The sequence below is a fragment of the Saccostrea cucullata genome, unplaced genomic scaffold (genome assembly GCF_032062105.1).
Source record: "Saccostrea cucullata isolate Sc308-1 unplaced genomic scaffold, CSIRO_AGI_Scuc_v1 ctg5298, whole genome shotgun sequence".
Taxonomy (NCBI): domain Eukaryota; kingdom Metazoa; phylum Mollusca; class Bivalvia; order Ostreida; family Ostreidae; genus Saccostrea; species Saccostrea cuccullata.
The window spans coordinates 1-17,899 of NW_026940796.1; the positions used below are offsets into that span (position 1 = coordinate 1).

General features: G+C 32.6%; 1 protein-coding gene and 1 long non-coding RNA gene across 3 annotated transcripts; one reads left to right on the forward strand and one right to left on the reverse strand.

Annotated features, from left to right (window-relative positions):
* Positions 1-2,594: 2,594 nt before the first annotated feature.
* Positions 2,595-6,381, forward strand: LOC134256346 (sodium- and chloride-dependent neutral and basic amino acid transporter B(0+)-like). The gene is made up of 10 exons (XM_062738992.1): positions 2,595-2,609; positions 2,854-2,957; positions 3,265-3,502; positions 3,590-3,718; positions 3,890-3,989; positions 4,424-4,551; positions 4,740-4,904; positions 5,123-5,284; positions 5,689-5,767; positions 6,356-6,381. The coding sequence occupies exons 3-10, from the start codon at positions 3,272-3,274 to the stop codon at positions 6,379-6,381; spliced, it is 1,020 nt and encodes a 339-aa protein (XP_062594976.1). The 5' UTR covers positions 2,595-2,609; positions 2,854-2,957; positions 3,265-3,271.
* A 3,587-nt stretch (positions 6,382-9,968) lies between these two features.
* Positions 9,969-15,672, reverse strand: LOC134256341 (uncharacterized). 2 transcript variants are annotated; one of them, XR_009989708.1, is made up of 4 exons: positions 15,468-15,672; positions 12,961-13,047; positions 11,149-11,302; positions 9,969-10,657 (listed from the first exon to the last, which is right to left on the reverse strand). It is a non-coding gene; the product is annotated as an uncharacterized LOC134256341 (long non-coding RNA). The 2 variants fall into 2 exon arrangements; XR_009989707.1 differs by lacking the exon at positions 9,969-10,657 and having other exon boundaries at positions 11,023-11,302.
* Between the last annotated feature and the right edge of the window lie 2,227 nt (positions 15,673-17,899).

Consider the following 17,899-nt stretch of genomic DNA (forward strand, 5'->3'; position numbering starts at 1 on the left):
CACGGCAACATGTTGACTCAGGATCCCTGGCATTGCGAGGATGAATATGGATGAAAAAAATTCTGGAAGGGATGCTAAATACAAATATTTATACAATAAAGATTTGCACCTAAGTGTATGGCACGCCAAATTCACAAAAATGAGATAAACCTAGTTTCACAATTGATAAACTAGGTTTATCGACTGTAAACTATAGTTTACATACCGTATACTATAGTTAACGATTCGTTAAGTATAGTTTTCATCTGTAAAACTATATTTAACGGTTGTTAACTATAGTTTACAAATGATAATCTAAGTTTATCGGTCTGTAATAAGCGTTAACAATAGATTTTGTTGATAAACATAGATTCACGTTTGTAAACTATAGTTTACAATCGTAAACTATAGTTAAGAGTTGTTAATCATAGTTTCACAAATCGTGAAACTATATTTATCAGATCGTTAACTATAGTTAACGGTTTGTAAACTATAGTTTACAAATCGTGAAACTGTATTTATCAGATAATCTATGTTTTGCAATCGCAAATGATTGTTTTCAGTGTTAAGTATAGTTTACGGTTGTGAAACAGAGATTATCGCGTTAACTATGGTTTACGGATGTAAAATATAGATTAACGTTGTTAACTATAGTTTACAGTCCGTAAACTATAGTTTACAACCGATAAACCTAGTTTATCGATTGTGAAACTATGATTTGCTCATTTTTGTGAATTTGGCGTGCCATATAAGTGATCATATATCAATTTACAAAAGATGATATAATGAACTTGGAACAATACTTTTAAAGATTTCAATCTCAGACCAAAAAAAAAGAATGAATATGCACGCATGTTTGACTGTTGCAACATTTTACAAATGTACGTAAGAAGGAGCATGTATTCCTTTAGACATTAAATTAAATAACCAATAATTCATTTATTTTTCAATGATTTTCTTTTTTGTAAAATGGATAGGGAATTGATCATTGTAATTATTTCTTTACCTTGATTTTGTTTTATTGTATTGTTTCTTCATAAAACACTGTGAATCACTTTCTCCTCCTTGTGATTTGTCAAGAAGAATTTCAAACTAATATCAACATAAGTCATAATTTTTCCTTGGAACTTTTTGTTTTTATCTATTTATTTATTTTTTATTTATTTTCCTTTTTACAGTGTGTTATTATAATGTGAAGATTTTGAATACTAACGGCACTAGTTGTACAGAAACGTGTCAGAAAAACCCATTTAATAATCAGTCATCAAATCCATGGACTGCAAATGAAACACAGGGGATTTGTTACCTTAAAACTCTGAAAAATAAAAAAGAAGGAGTCAGAGCTTTCTGCAACGAAACTGAGGCCAAAAACTACTTTCCAAGAGTAATTGCCTCTCAGGAATATTTTGAGTAAGTTATCAACTTTATTTGAAAGCTTTTTAATCATAGCAATTGAAATTACCTTATTGTTTAAAGATATAGAATATGTGCAATGCATATACAAATTTTTATTAAATAAATGTACAAAATATTGAGCTGCTTATGCTCTATAATTATGATCCAATTTTAAAAAATTTCTTTGAAGCTGCTATGTGACAGAATTCTGGGTATAGCATAATTATGTACATTCTTTAAACTTGGATGAAGTTCGCATTGGCAGTTGGTTCTGTGTTATATGGCGTAATAAACGAAAATAAATTCGTGTATTAGCTTGTAAAAGCATACAAATATAAAAGTAAAACAAAATAAATTAAAAACTATGCAAAAAACTTTGAATTTTAATGAGCTTTACAATATTTTTAAAATTTCATAGCGTTAAATAAAATTAATCATTTTTTAGAATTTCTTTCGTGCAAATAACTATTAAAGTTTTGGAATTATAATTTCTTTATTTTCCGTTTAAGGTTGTGTATTTCACTGCAACATTTCCATACCTTGTTCTCGTGATACTGTTAATTCGGGGTTTATTGTTGGAGGGAAGCGAAAAAGGAATCCATTTCTACTTAACGCCAATTTTATCTAAGCTATCGGAAGCACAGGTTTATAACCTTTTAAATGTATTTAATTGAGTTAGCTATTCATTTGGCATTTTCTTTTTAGTTACTTGCAGAGCATGGCGAGCATCTTAACGATCTTTTCCTCAGAAAAAATTATTTTATTTTATTCATGACACAGAAATACAAACTGTATTTCTGTGTACCGCAGATAGAAATATGATTGTTTGTCTAGCAATAAGATTTTGACTTTGGGAGTCAATCCTACATTTTTATGTCTCACACATTTTTCTCCTTGAAAAAATACTGTCATTGGGTTAATTGACTTCAATTTCATATAGGCCTTTGTATTTCCTGCTATCAATCTATAGTTGACTTGGAATACAAATGTCTATAAAACAAGTAACCATTGGAACTCTATAATATCTGAAGATGCCCCCTTAATGCAAAGGGAGTCATCACTGAAAGACTAATTAATTTTTTTATACAAACAAAAATACTTATAATATATTTAGAAGACTGTCAATGGTCTCACTAGACATAATCAATAACATGTATAATATTTATTAGGTATGGAAAGACGCCGCTGTTCAGATTTTCTTCTCTCTGATCTGCTCAAAGCTGAAGGATGCACAAGTAAAAGAATAAAACTTTATGAAAATCAGGTAACCATGATAATCAGTATGTTTATAAATAAATCTTAATTTTATTTTTGAATAACAAATTGTTTGTAAAACTATAACAATCGGCAAAAAGGAAAAAGCTTTTTTAGCATATAGGTCACAGTCAAGGTCACAAGGTCATTGACCTTGATGTCAACAAAAGAAATGATATATGCATATTTACGTCAGCTAAATTGTATATTGTCATAATGTTTCAGGTATGGAAAGACGCCGCTGTTCAAATTTTCTTTTCTCTGTCAGCCTCTCAGGGTGGACTCATAGCTCTGGCTAGTTATAATGAATTCCACAACGACGTCATCAGGTAAGAATTAGTCTTCATTTGATGTAGAAATTTCCACGATCATAGGGTGGAATGTAAATTCAGTGTATTCATAAAAACTACAAAAGGAATTATGTTTTAGAAATCCATGTTAAATCGTGGAGAATACTAGGAATAGTTGGTATTCCAACATTAATGACTTCAATTTTAAACTTTATTCTATCTTTAGTTCCATAGGCATTTTGATACCTACATACTCCTCAATTGTTCATCCCGCAATGATACTGAACATTTACAATCATCTTTTACAAAACTTCTAGAGAAACCCTACATTGCTTTTTATTTTCAGAGACACAATGATTGTTGGTTTTGGGAATTGTCTAACCAGTATTTTTGCTGGCTTTGTAATTTTCTCTTACCTGGGACATCTTTCGTATATACTGGGCGTTCCTGTGGATGAAGTTGCTACGAGCGGACCTTCCTTGGCCTTCGTTGTCTACCCTTTCGCTGTCACGCAACTTCCGATTGCTCCGCTATGGTCCATTCTATTCTTCCTCATGTTGCTGACACTTGCTGTGGACAGCGAGGTAAGAGCCCAATCATACTTAGTCTGAAGCAATCAAGTTTTACTGGTAATTCATGCATTTATCCATTTTTTTTTTTAATTTCTTCAGTTTGTATTGGTTGAGACGGTCGTGACGTCATTGATGGACAAGTTTCCCAAACTCCGAGAGCAGAAGTTGCCGACAGTCATTGGTGTTTGTGTTGTGATGTTTCTTCTAGGCCTCACACTGACCACTAATGTAACTAGTTTGTGTTTTTTCTACCTCTAATTTTTCCTTGAAATTTATTAAGCAGAATTTAGTGACAAAAGCAAGGGTTCAAGCAATAAAGAAGCCTTTAGTTATGGAGCCTTGTTCTTGTTTTACAATTCTTTGTTATTGTATTTTTTCTTTCTTCCAATTCCTGATCAGGGTGGTATATATATGCTGGAGATAATGGACACTTACTCGGGTGGATGGGGTGTGCTGTTTATCGCCATATTTGAGTGCATTTCTGTAGCGTGGATTTATGGTAACTACGTATAATAATAGTAAAAAAAATTATTATATACTACATGTATATAAATATTATACAGTATAAACAAAATCGTAATATCAAGATGACAAAACAGTAAAAAAAAAATGTCACTTTCTCTTACGTCTTCAAAAAAAGTGAAAACATGAAAAACATTGTTTAATTTCAAAATATTTATAAATTTATATATATTATGCTAGTAGAGTTTAAGCTAAATCAAGAGGACATGAGTTTCTAAGTCTCCCTTTTTGTGACTTACATGTATCAAGTTTAAAAAGCAAATATAAACCTTATCTTGATAATAATAAGTTACCACACCTAAGTATTTTAAACATAAACATATATTTTATAGCCCTTCCCAGTTTTTAATGGGAATATTTATTAATTCCACCCCAACACCTAATTATTAATTTATTTGAACTTTCTTGCAGGTGTGTTCCGATTTTTAGACGATCTCCAACTGATGGTTGGTGCACGTTTTTGTCATTGTGTTCCCTTTGTTGTGCTCAAGTTTTGGTGGGTGATTTGTTGGGGCTGTGTAACACCCGTTCTATGTGCTGTACGTACTTTTAAAAAAAACACTACATTACTTTAAATCGAGATAAACGAATTTCGTTTTAAAAAAGAATACAGTGTATGGCTTTCAAAGTACTCTTTACCACCGCAATAAATGTATTGTGAAAATATTGCCAAGTGTTGGTACATGTAACTATAATTCTTATATTTATGAGACTTTTTCCCTTTCAGATCATTATGATATTTTCCTGGGTGGACTACACAGGCCTAGCCAATAAAGCTCATTATAACGTGTACGCTGATCTTATTGGCTGGGGAATGACACTAACCATCATTCTCTCCATTATTGGCACGGCTATATATGTAGTAGTCCGAGAGTATGGAAATATCATGGAGGTATTGTATCTTTTTTTGCTCATATTAGAAGACCCTGTATAATGTAAGAGTCGTTAAACTTTTAATTATAGGTTGGCTCTATCAGTTATATGAAATCTCCAGCATGCTTTACAACTTCCAAAAAGAGAAAGAAAGAAACACACTTACAGGGATCTTTTTGAAATAAAGACATGTAAGTGTGTTAAATTTGATGATAAGAATCACTTTTATCGTTTTAGAGACTGAGAGGGGCGTTTAGTCCCACAACTGAGTGGGGACCCGCCCTAGTGAAATACCGTCAGGAGGCAGAAAACCACACCATGAAATACACCAACACATTTGTCATTGATGTGCATCACACGGAATCTCGGGAGTCCAAAGGCTCAGAAATTATGGAAATGGTATTTATAGTTGAATTTCATATCTCTCATACCTTCGATATATAGTAGTGAAAATTTAATTGAACAACGTTTTCTTGATTTATTTTAACCTGGAGTTCTGGATAACTAGTACTAGTTTCTTCTCGGCCAGATCAGGTCCGAGATAACAAAATTTGATTTCATATATAATCTTAGGACCAGAGTTGCCTTGGTCCAATCTGGCGCATTTGATTTCTTATTGAGCCTGTACAATACCTCAGTTTAGGATTTCGACAAATCTACTAAATTGAACTGTTGCAAATGAGAGTACAGATTTGTAATCATGTTTACATCAACAAAAATTGTGTACCATTCAAAACAGTACCTACAAATTTTAATCATGGACAAGTTGATTTCTTAAGATATTTTTTAAATTTTATTTTCAGTCTACAGTGGGTGGTATTGAAAATAAATGTTATATCATACATGGCGAGGAAGATAACAACAGACCAAACGCCGAAAACGGTAATTATGAGCATTGCATACGAATGAGTAATACTGTACCATTTGTTCAAGGAAAAATACGGTTAATTTTGCTCCTCATCTATTAATTGTTTTCACAATCTGATTGACTAAAATTGTAAATAAATATTAATTTATCAAAAGGTATTACAGGAGATTTTTAAGGATGAAGTTTTATAGCGTTCTAAAAGATAACCCAATTCAGGGGCTTAAAAGGGTCTTACCCCTACTTGTACTTTAAATAGCATGTAATATAATATAAAACCATATTGAACTACGGAAGCCCAATAGTACAAACCAAAAATAAATAAAGAAAAAACGAAATTATTAAATAAAGAAAACGAAATTATTAAATAAAGAAAATGAAATTACATGTATTGAATAGAGAAAACGAAATTATTTAAAAAAGAAATCGAAATGATTAAATAAGGAAAATGAAATGATTTTGCTGTATTTAATAATTTCGTTTTTTTTAAATTTATTTTTGGTTTGCACTATTGCGCTTCCGTTTAAGACAAGTCCTACTTGTGTGATTTTCAAGCATTTTTTAATCTTACCTAAAGAAATAAAATATAAGAATTTTTTTCACAGGAGTAGGTCCAGCCATGGAACAATGAAGATTTCTACATTATTAATCTTGATCGGAGTGATAAATAAGAAGAACTTTTTGTACAAACGATTTCTTGAGTTTTAATGTGAATACTCTCAACTTTTTAAACCGGTGAATTCCATTTTTCAATAGCATGTGGTCACTTAATTAGCTTTACAACGTATCTATTTAATAATTTCCTATTGAAATACATTTGACATTTTTTGTGTCGAGTAATTTTATTTTTATTTGATCAATGGTGAGGGATTTTTTGTTAAAGGGACATGGACACAGTTTCAACTGATTTTTTAAAATCAGTTTAAATGTTTATAATTCCTAACTAAGATATTATCTAATGATCAGCAAAAATTTGAACGTCATTTGTTGATTAACATACGAGATACAGAATTTAAAGTTCTTCATAATGTAAACAAGGCCCGTGCCTTGTTTTTGTTTACATATAGAAAATATCATTTTGATAAAAAATGAAATTCAGCAAATCACTAGAAACTGTCTAATAGTGTTTTGAAGTAATTTCTTCATTGAAGTTATTTGCTTTGAACGCAGATATATTAGTATATTAACTTACGTAAACAAAAACATGACACGGACTCAATTTACGTAATAAAGGTTTGGAGCTCTAACTTTGTCTTGTATCTCCACAACTGAAGTTCAAACTTTGATGATCATTAGAAAGACCTTCGTTGAATATTTGTGAAAAGGGGAAAATAATTTTGAATTTTTTTAAGCTGAAACTGTGTCCATGCCCCTTTAAATGTGCATAGACATAGATGTAAGAAATAAAGTCCGCGTTTTCGTCAATGTTGCAGAATAACCTCCAAGGTCGAGAAATGTTGTTTGAAAGATAAAAGCCGAGGCTTTCATATTCCAAACAACATTTCGAAACCGAGGAAGTTATTCTGCTGCATTATTTCTGCATCATTCACAACAACAAGGACTTTATTTCTATTTTATTACATGTAATAGCAAATCTAAAATACAACTGATCGTTTCTCTATAGAGGAACACTTTTCCTATTGAACCACTTTATCACTAGTTAAGTTCACGGAGTTTAAATATGGCGTAGGGAAGTTCGTGAAACAGCCCCACTCGGATTTAGAAACCTACATTCATCAGCTACTTTCTGCAATAAACAGTGTTTAAATTGCAAAAGACGACACATCGCTGTTGTCTAAATAAGTATTTCATTCTTAAGTCAAACAAGCTAATTCAGAGAATTTGTGTCCCCCGCTTAAGGAAAAAGTAAAACATGCGCAGTTCGGGGGGGAGGGGGGGAAGTCGGATCCCCCTCACTGAATTTGTAGAATTATTAAATGTATACATGCATGTACATTGAATATACGTAATAACTCTCCTCATGCTCCTGTGCTAAAAATAGCAACATGTGATACTATAAATACTAATAAAACAAACGGGGCGGGGCACTTTGAGAGGGGTGAGAGAGGTCTTAGGGAGTTTTGGTATAAAATTACATTGCATAAGCTCAAAATCTTCTTGAAATATCGCCCGGAAATGATAGTGTTACACACAGACAGAATGTATAAATTTACGACCTTGAACTTTGACCTTTTGACCTCAAATTCAATAGGGGTCTTTATTAGGCCACAGGAAGTTGTTATGTAAAATTTCATTGCAATAGCTCAAATGGTTCTAGAGATATCGTGTGGAAACGAAAGTGTTATAACAGAGAGAATTTGCTTATTTATGACCTTGACCTTTGACCTTTTGACCTCAAAATCAATAAGGTTCTTCTTTAGTCCATAGGGAGTTGCTATGATAAATTTCATTGCAAAAGCTTAAAGGGTTCTCGAGATATCGTGTGGAAACGAAAGCGTTACAGACAGACAGAAAGACGGACGGACGGACAAACCCAAATTAATATCCCCCACTTTTCAAGCGGGGGACAATAAATGGACATTTCAACTGCACAGGTTTGATACGTGTTTCTGATCTGATAATTTTTTGATGAGGTTCATGATTTATTAGAGAATAATGTCCGCGGCATTTCTTTGATACTTGTGAAGGGGTTTTGCTTTCGAACATTTCTACTCTGAATATAATTATTTTTCTGAATTAAACTTTTTAAAATTTTTCAATAACTTTTAGATGAAATAAGATTTTTAATATAGTTTCGTGTGAAATGCTATTACAATATATATATATATAAGTCGTGATATAATACAGATAATATTAACTTCAAATCTGTGTCTATGCACCTTTAAATGATTAAACATAACTGTACTCCTCATACTATTACATCTTTACATGTAGAAGATTTCAATCACAGCGGGATTTTTTTTTTGTTGTAAAATTAAGGTTTTTCCTAATATAAACCTCATTTCAGAGAGAGAGAGAGAGAGAGAGAGAGAGAGAGATTGAAATGTGAAAAATTGAGACGTACAATTTTTTTTCACAATTCTTCAATCCACAGTTTGCAAAAAGTAAACTGGGTTATGGTTCTTTGCAGGTTCAACTCAAAGCTTAAATTATAGAATAAAGATTTCTGTTCTCAATATTTGGGCGTTATGTGATGTTCAACGTTTTTTAATGAAAATCTTTTAACTATTGATAATTAACCCCACCCAAAGGCAATCAACACAAAGTCTTTTGTCAAATGCTAATATACTGTATATATATACTCAGTAATGGAAAATTCATGTTTTTTTTCTTATTTTTTTTTTTTTCATTTTAATGTTATCTAATGAATGAAATTATTTTACCATTACATCGTAAGAATGAAGAAATTAACTCTAATCTATTTAAACCACGTAAACAAGGCACCAGATCGTGTTAATTCAAAGGATTGGTGCCTTACCGTTAGTGAATGGCCGAAGATGTACAGAAGTAGACAAGATAAAAAGTTTAATGCCCTATATAAAAACGAAATGAAAATTATTTTCATCAAACCCCCCCCCCCTTTAAAAACCAGATGTGATAAATTTCAATTAAGGTAGGATTCTTCTCTGGTTTTTGACTAGATGAAACATTCAAAGTATATTCGCTTACATGTCTTATATACTGAGGTGTAAGGGATTTGAAAGACCATATTTTTCTTTCCTCATCACAATTGTACAACTTTAAATAGAAATGGTAAACTGCATTTGAAAACTAGCAGGGACTATATTTTTGGCGGAATGGTGGCGTATGAAAATATCTTCTTTTCTGCCTCTCAAAATTATGATAGAACAAAGAATTTAGTTATAAATTTTTACACAATCGAAGACTTGGATGCAGCTGGGTGAAAAAAGTGGTTTCCCATCATGGGAAACTTTATGGAAACCACATGGAAACCTCAAGTTTACATCATGTTTCCCAGTGGTTTCCGCAGCGGATGCCAGGTTATTCCGCCAAGTTTCCGTGACACGGAAACCCCCTACGCTCCGATTCCATAAGGTATCCCGAACCACGGAAACCTCTGTAAACCTGAAGTTTCCCGAACATCCATGTAGTTTCCCGTAATGGGAAACCTAAAGATTCCACTGGTTTCCAGAATCAGGAAACTTGATGGAATCGGAGCGTAGGGGGTTTCCGTGTCACGGAAACTTGGTGGAATCTTTAGGTTTCCTTTTACGGGAAACTACATAGAAGCTCGGGAAACCTCACCATTCCTATAGTTTCCGTGACTCAGGAAACCATATGGAATCGGAGCGTAGTGGTTTCCGTGGGATGGAAACTTGGTGGAATCTTAAGGTTTCCTTTTTAAGGAAACTACATGGAAGCTTGGGAAACCTCATGATTCCTAAAGTTTCCGTGACTGAGGAAACCACAGGGAATCAGAGTGTAGTGGTTTCCGTGGAATGGAAACTTGATGGAATCTTAAGGTTTCCTATTACGGGAAACTACATGGAAGCTCGTGAAACCTTACGATTCCTAAAGTTTCCTTGACTCAGGAAACTATATGGAACTTGTGTAGCAGTTTCTGTGTGGCGGAAACTTGGTGGAATTATCTGGAGTCCCATTCCTGGTTGAAGTTACTGGGAAACTTCAAGATTCCCCAACTTTTCTTAAGGAAGCGATGTGAAATTATGTGTATTCTTTCAAAAATCTATCAAAAAAATTATTAAATGTAAGAGAAAAAAAGCATTACCATTTTATATGTTTAATAATTCATTTGATGTACAAAAACTGTAACAGTATTTTTCAATGATATCAAAATACTAAATAAATTCATATATCTTAGATAAACAATGGAACAGTCTTTCACATTTAAGTCCATTCATAAGCGTCATTAAGTACTTCTTTCAACATCAGTTCCCTGGTATTTCCTTCACATCATCTATGATCTGCAATATTCATACAAAATTATCATATGATGTGTCAGAATTATAATGCTTGAATATAACTTAGAAATCTGAAAGATCAGCCAATGTTCTTTAATATACCAATATCAATAATTACTTTCCATGACCATGATACATATGATTTCAGCATTTAATGTGTCTCTTTAAAATTCAATGCTTTATGATAAGGAAAATTTTTTTTACATAATATAAATAATGTTTTCAGCCTCATTATATCATTGAGAATATATTACAATTTCATAGAACCCTGCTTTAAGTTGAATTAGTTCGAGAGAAAATATACTCTTTATAATAACAAAAATATTAATAGAGAGAGAATTTTTTTTTAATTTTTGATATTTGACCTAAAAAATTGGTTGAAGATCATTGCAGACCCTCCACACCAATTGCATAAAAGCTAGATTACACCAAGGGAGAAATATACTCTGGACTACGACTTTGAATAAAGATATACAGTACATTTTGATACTGACCTTTGACCTAGAAAATTAGTCCAAGGTCACTCTTCATCCTCTATCCACAGGCTCTCTGTAGTTTAAGTTTGAGAGAGAAATATGCTCAGAACAAGTGATATCAGATGGCGTGATGGGTAGACACACTGTCTAAGGGCATCCACAGAACAGGTCTCTAAAAACGATGCAATATATATGTATTACAGTATGGATATACATGTACTTGTATGTTAATGATTTATCATATGCTGCATTGGACACGTATGCTTTTATCATGATGTAAGTATACATGTATATTATGAGTAATTTTATGCCAGTATTGCATGTACACTCGGTTTATAAACAAGTAATTTAAATTTTTTTTTTTACAAAAATTGACCAACATTATTTACATCCACTCATCATGTTCATGAATTGGTGGATCAAAATTCAGTCAGTTTTAGATCTCTATGATATACCATAGACAACTTTCACATTTACAAAAGTTATTCCCCTTTGCAGGGTCAATTTGGGGTCAATCGGCTTAAGACGCTGTTATCCCTCTACATAACCATACCAACTTTGAGGGTCAATACCTTGGAAGTGAAATCTGTATGAACATGTTCATTATGATTTTCATGTTACCCCATACTCTGGCCATACAGATACAGATCATAATTGTCCAATATCGTTTGGATTGAAAAAATACAAGTAACTTACAAAGGACAAAGTGAGAAAAATGAGCGATACACCGACAATTGGAGACAACTCTTAGCAATGTGAAATTTGTCTATTGGTGATGACAATTCCTGTTTTAATGTCACTGAAAAATTAAGAGACATTAAAAATTTAAGCCCTATTGTCATGCATGCATGCTGTTTTTTTTAAGTATTTTCAACCAAACTATAAATTACAATTGCTTGTAATTGAAAGATGGATCCATTACACATTGCACCCCATTACTTTGAAAAAATGTAATGATTACAATGCATTACCATTACACATTACCATTACCCCAGGTCTGTTTTCAACCACATAACCTTTGGTTTTACTATCATAAAATTTACCAAAATTTAATACTTCAAATAATTTCATTGAATACATGTATCTAAAAAATTGAGGAAACTCTAAAAACTTAGTGTCAGACTTACAGAAATTAATCTTTGGAAAGAAAAAATCTATCATATAAAGATGTGCATAATGAGCCTTTTTTATTCATGTAGAACATATAGTATGTGCATCATTTCCCCAAGAAATTTTCAAAGACAATGGACTATCTGTGAGCAGAAATCATTGCTGTTTACTTCATACATTTGGAAAATTTATGAAAATAATCAAATAATTTTTTTATTTTTGATTTTAGATAATGCTAAAAATAATTTAATCTCTTACAAGTAATCCAACTGACTGTAAAATAAATTTTTTCTTAATCTCAATCTAAGGGCAGATCACTCTAACTGCATAAATTTACCCAATATCAAAGTAGAGCTCTTTAGTGTGCAGTTTTTAGAGCTTCCTTAAAGTCATCAAAATACTGACCAGCAAGAAATCGGTTTACAACATTTCCTCTTTTTCATTCAAATTTTTTGAGAGATCTCAAAGTTTTTTCCTCTTCAATTCAGGTTCGAGATGACAAAGTTTTACTGTAGTGTATGTATTAGAGAACCGATTGTATGTCAATCACGACAATACATACATAACATGGAGGGGGGCAAATTGTTTCAGCCCTAGCTTTTACATAAAACTTCTTGTAGCTCACAGCTGATAAACCACAGCTCAGAATTTAAAATTTAGAATCATTTTTTTTTTCAGGCAATTGTTATACATACCAATCATGATTTAATTACCACTTACCAAATGACCACATCCTGAATCATATCATACATTTTATATGATTTTATCTCACTGGTTTTCTTTTAAAGTCATGCAGTTTTCTTCTCTCTGAAATGATAAATTATGTTAAGGTACTATTGCATTCTAAGGCCAAAAAAAATAATAGTCTTGTTTCCTGCTACCAGCCAGAAAAAAATAGGGTAGGTAGGTAGGAAAATTATTTTATTTTTTAATTTTATTTTATTCTTTCCAACGGTATTTTTTTGGATATGAACTACTATAAAACCAAATTGAACATGTCATAGCTTAGATAGCTAAGGTCAATATCATCTTTAAAAGTGAAATTCCATGTCTTTTGATGCACAACTCAAGTGGAATTTTACGAAAGTCCATATTTTAAACATATATTTCATGAAATACGACTTGAGAATATATAATTTTTTTCACTTTTGAAACATGAAATTTCTAAAATTTAGAATTTTTTTCCCCAAAAGCTAAAAAAAAACTTTAGAGTCGGGTGCAAAAAAATAGGGTAGGTCGGGTAGCAGGAAACAAGACTATTTTTTATTTTGGCCTAATTTAAACTAATTATGTAATAGCATTAGCAACAACAGGGATGGGCAAAAAAAAACAAAACAAGATGCGCTTGTAAAACACTATGTGCCCGGCGGCAACAAAGTTTCGAAAAAGCAATTTTTTTAGCATATAGGTCACAGTCAAGATCACATAATCATTGTCCTTGTTGTCACGTGAAAGCACTTCATAAGTGGAGTATGCATCCTAAATATGATGTCACTATCTCATATAGTTCTAAAGTTATGGTGAAGGTTTAAGTTGACAAAAGACAGACACTGAGATAAACAGTTATGGCAAAAGTTCGAAAAAGCTATTTTAACATATAATTACAGTCAAAGTCACAAGGTCATTGACCTTGTTGCATTTCAAAGAACTTAATTATCGTAGTATGCATACCAAATATGAAGTCTCTATCTCTCACAGTTCAAAAGTCATGGCAATGGTTCAAGTTGACAACAGACTGAAAGGACAAAATCAATACACGTGCCGAATCTATCAATTCAGGCGTATAAAAATTTCAAACAAATGAGCATCAACTAGTTTGTACCATTCTACTTCTCCTATGTCAGGACAACCATCACTAATTCACTATTTCATACAAGTCTTTTTTTCAAAATATTTAATCTAATGCAATAGCTCACCAGCAGAATATGATATTGTGCTCGACTCATTGTTTGCCTGCACCACAGTTATGTAGAATGTGGCGTATGTTATAAACTTATAATTATATTCAGATATAAGAAGCATGTTATTTTTTATGACAGCTAAGTCTGTTCGGTTAGACAATACCATGTACACTGTACATGTATGTAAGTAGTTTAATTGTGCTTGATTATTTACTTATTTTCTTCTCAACTTAACGGGGCTGGGGTGTGGCAGCCATTTTCAGATTATTTTTATCTCCTTTAAAAGAAGAGCACCATATACAGATATAAAAAATGATCAAATTTTAAAAATAAAATATCTGAATTTTTTCCTTGCCAAATAATAGTTGACAGCTTAAGATACCGTATGTAAAAAAATAAGTTAAATCTGGTGGTTAATTTATGATTAATTTGTTGACCCCCCAGCCTCCTTAAAGCTGAACACAACTCGTAAATAGGCATACGCCATTTTCGATAGCATTATCTATGATACATCAATACTAGGGTATACTCGTTGCAATCATTACACCTGACTGCTTTATTGTCACGGGTATTGGCGTGGAATAGCAACCCGTGATCGTGCTGGTTATCTTGCATTACCTTTTTTTTTACATTTTATTGCAGTTACGTTTATCTGTGTTTTTTGTATATTTTACTGACTTATAAAACTATAATTGTTATAAACTTATTTGGTATCTTATTTTCCTGCATTAGATGAAGTATTACGTTATTACTCTTGCTACCGAGTTCTTCTGTATAGCATACGTCCGTCTTCACCAGTGTAGACTGATTACACTGAACAGTGACCAACTGCTGCCCTATTTATAGCGGTCTGCAGAGAAGATAGACTCGGGAACAAAAATGGCGGACAGATTCCTTTTACGAATCGTATTCAGCTTTAAAGTGTTCTGTGTTTTATTACCAAGTTTGTAATAAGCATTTTGAAACATACTATCAATATTAATTCACTATGAAGGCTTAATTTTCTTTTTTTACATCTTCATCTCAGCAGGTTAGACAGTACAAAAAAATCTTTTGAGCAGTAAACTATTTCAATAAACAAACCTAATCTCTTCAGAGAAGTGGACAGGCTTTCACCTACATTCACTTTTTTATGTATATTTTCCCTCCATATCATCATCATGCATATGATTAAGGGTTATGCTACAGTATTGGCTACAATCTATTCCAACTGTTCTGAATGATGATATCCTTCATGATAATCGGATAAGCTGAGATTGAAGACACTTTTTGTAAAAATATTGATGCTTTTATTAAGGTTTTGAACCAAAAGTATTTCATTCATACCTTGCCATAAGTCATAAGTTCCAAAAATCAAAAGAGTTGGCTATCCGAAAACGGAAAGTCATCAGAATTCAAACCGGATGTACTACAGTCTGAATTTAACTACGAAACCATGCTCGGTATAACTATTATCATCCGGATAATTTGAGCGGGGTTAAAAATATATTTTTGTTTAAATCCGAAAAGTATTCATTTATATTTAGAGAGAGAATATACATATTGAGCATACATTTTAATAAACATGGTGAAAGGCGAAACGTTGCCATTTTACAAGGGTGCGTCGATTTACCCAAAAGGACCCAAAAGGACCCAAAAGGAACCCAAAAGGACCCAAAAGGAACCCAAAAGGACCCAAAAGGAAATCAAAAGGACTCGAATTAATATATTATAATACATTGAAAAATAATAATTTGAATTAAATTATGAATATTATATTATAAATTTACCTAAAAATTGGCAAAAACATACATTTATATTGTTGCAACTTTTCTTAAAGAAATAACATACGACTTTTATAACACATCAATCATTAAATCTGATCAGATATGCTTTGATTTCTTTTAGCTGAATTTAACAAAGTGCACTGTATTATTCTATTTCTCCTTCTGTTTTATTATATCTTATTATATGATATTCGATAAATAAAGAAATAAGTTTATTTAATGACATGTTCTAGGCATATGGTATCGGGGATGGGTGGGGGATGGGGGGGGGGGGCTCCCACCTCAACCCAAACACGCACTTTACCCTCAAAAAACTAGTTTTAGTTTTAATAAAATATGAAAGTATACATTATATATCCATTTAATCTCTTTATTTCAAGTCCTTTTGGGTCGTTCTTAATTTCCTTTTGGGTTCCTTTTGGGTTCTTTTGGGTCCTTTTGGGTAAATCGACGCACCGTTTTACAACATACGGTGCCTTGGGACCTCTATAATCTATTTTAAGTTATGTTGTATCACTGTCTCAAATCTCTCTCTCTCTCCCTCACTCTCTCTCTCTCTCTCTCTCTCTCTCTCTCTCTCTCTCTCTCTCTATCTCTCTCTCTCTCTTGCAATATATGCACTTAACAATTTAAAACTTAGATATCCAACTTTTTAAAATGGCGTCAGAACAAAAGTTGCCTACGATAGTGAAGATTTGTTGTTGCCAAATATTACAATTATTTGCCGTAAAAAGGTAACAAAAATATACGTACATTAATCCTTGGTTGTTGGTCATTGCATTTATCACAGTCTTAAAGACACTGGGTGGTGAAAACATCAACTTTTCACATTTACGAGCTGCTTACACCTTCTTCTTCGTCCTTCTCGATCCTCTAAAAATGGCGCCTCGGGAAATTGACCAATGAAATAAAGCGCCTGCAGAGCGATGCAGGATGGGAAAATAAACTGTTTACATTCACTATGATTATGTGTGATTATGAGATTTTATATTAGAATTTAGAAGTTTTCCCCTGTTCCTGGAATAAAAAAAGGGGCTCCTATTAAAATATTTTTTGTCGATATGATGTGTAGGCCTGGTATATTTAGATAAAAAGCGGTTAAATACGTGAGAGCAGAGAAAAATTATGTTTCTTGCGTGACACCTCAACTTATTTGCCCTCGGGATGAGGGGTTCGTAGATATGGCAAGAAATTGGTACTGCGTTTTTAGGTGATACTTTTGTACCCTAGGGTACACCCTTATTAAATGTATGGAGAAAAGGTTACAAAAAGGGTACACTATTTATTCCTACTGAAAACGAAAGTAGATGCTTCCCAGTGGAAGGAAGACTGTAACATCTATATAAGTAAAATTAAAAATAATGTAGCCGATGCTCAGGGTAGAGTGGGTACAAAGGGTACACTTGGGTACAGCAGGTTACAACACTATAAGAAATGGATACAAGAGTTAAGAAGGCTGAAATTTTCTAAGTTAAAATTTAAAATAATGGAGCCGATGCTCAGGGTACAGTGGGTACAAAGGGTACACATGGGTACAGCAGGTTACAACACTATAAGAAATGGATACAAGGGTTTAGAAGGCTGAAATTTTCTAAGTTAAAATTTAAAATAATGTAGCCGATGCTCAGGGTACAGTGGGTACAAAGGGTACACATGGGTACAGCAGGTTACAACACTATAAGAAATGGATACAAGGGTTTAGAAGGCTGAAATTTTCTAAGTTAAAATTTAAAATAATGGAGCCGATGCTCAGGGTACAGTGGGTGCAAAGGGTACACATGGGTACAGCAGGTTACAACACTATAAGAAATGGATACAAGGGTTTAGAAGGCTGAAAATTTCTAAGTTAAAATTAAAAATAATGGAGTCGATGCTCAGGGTACAGTGGGTACAAAGGGTACACATGGGTACAGCAGGTTACAACACTATAAGAAATGGATACAAGGGTTTAGAAGGCTGAAAATTTCTAAGTTAAAATTTAAAATAATGGAG

Coding starts and splice junctions, on each gene's coding strand:
- LOC134256346 (XM_062738992.1), top strand. CDS start 3,272: ATGATTGTTGGTTTTGGGAATTGTCTAACCAGTATTTTTGCTGGCTTT. Junction 3,719..3,889: donor GCCTCACACTGACCACTAAT/GTAACTAGTTTG, acceptor ATTCCTGATCAG/GGTGGTATATATATGCTGGA. Junction 3,990..4,423: donor TTCTGTAGCGTGGATTTATG/GTAACTACGTAT, acceptor ACTTTCTTGCAG/GTGTGTTCCGATTTTTAGAC.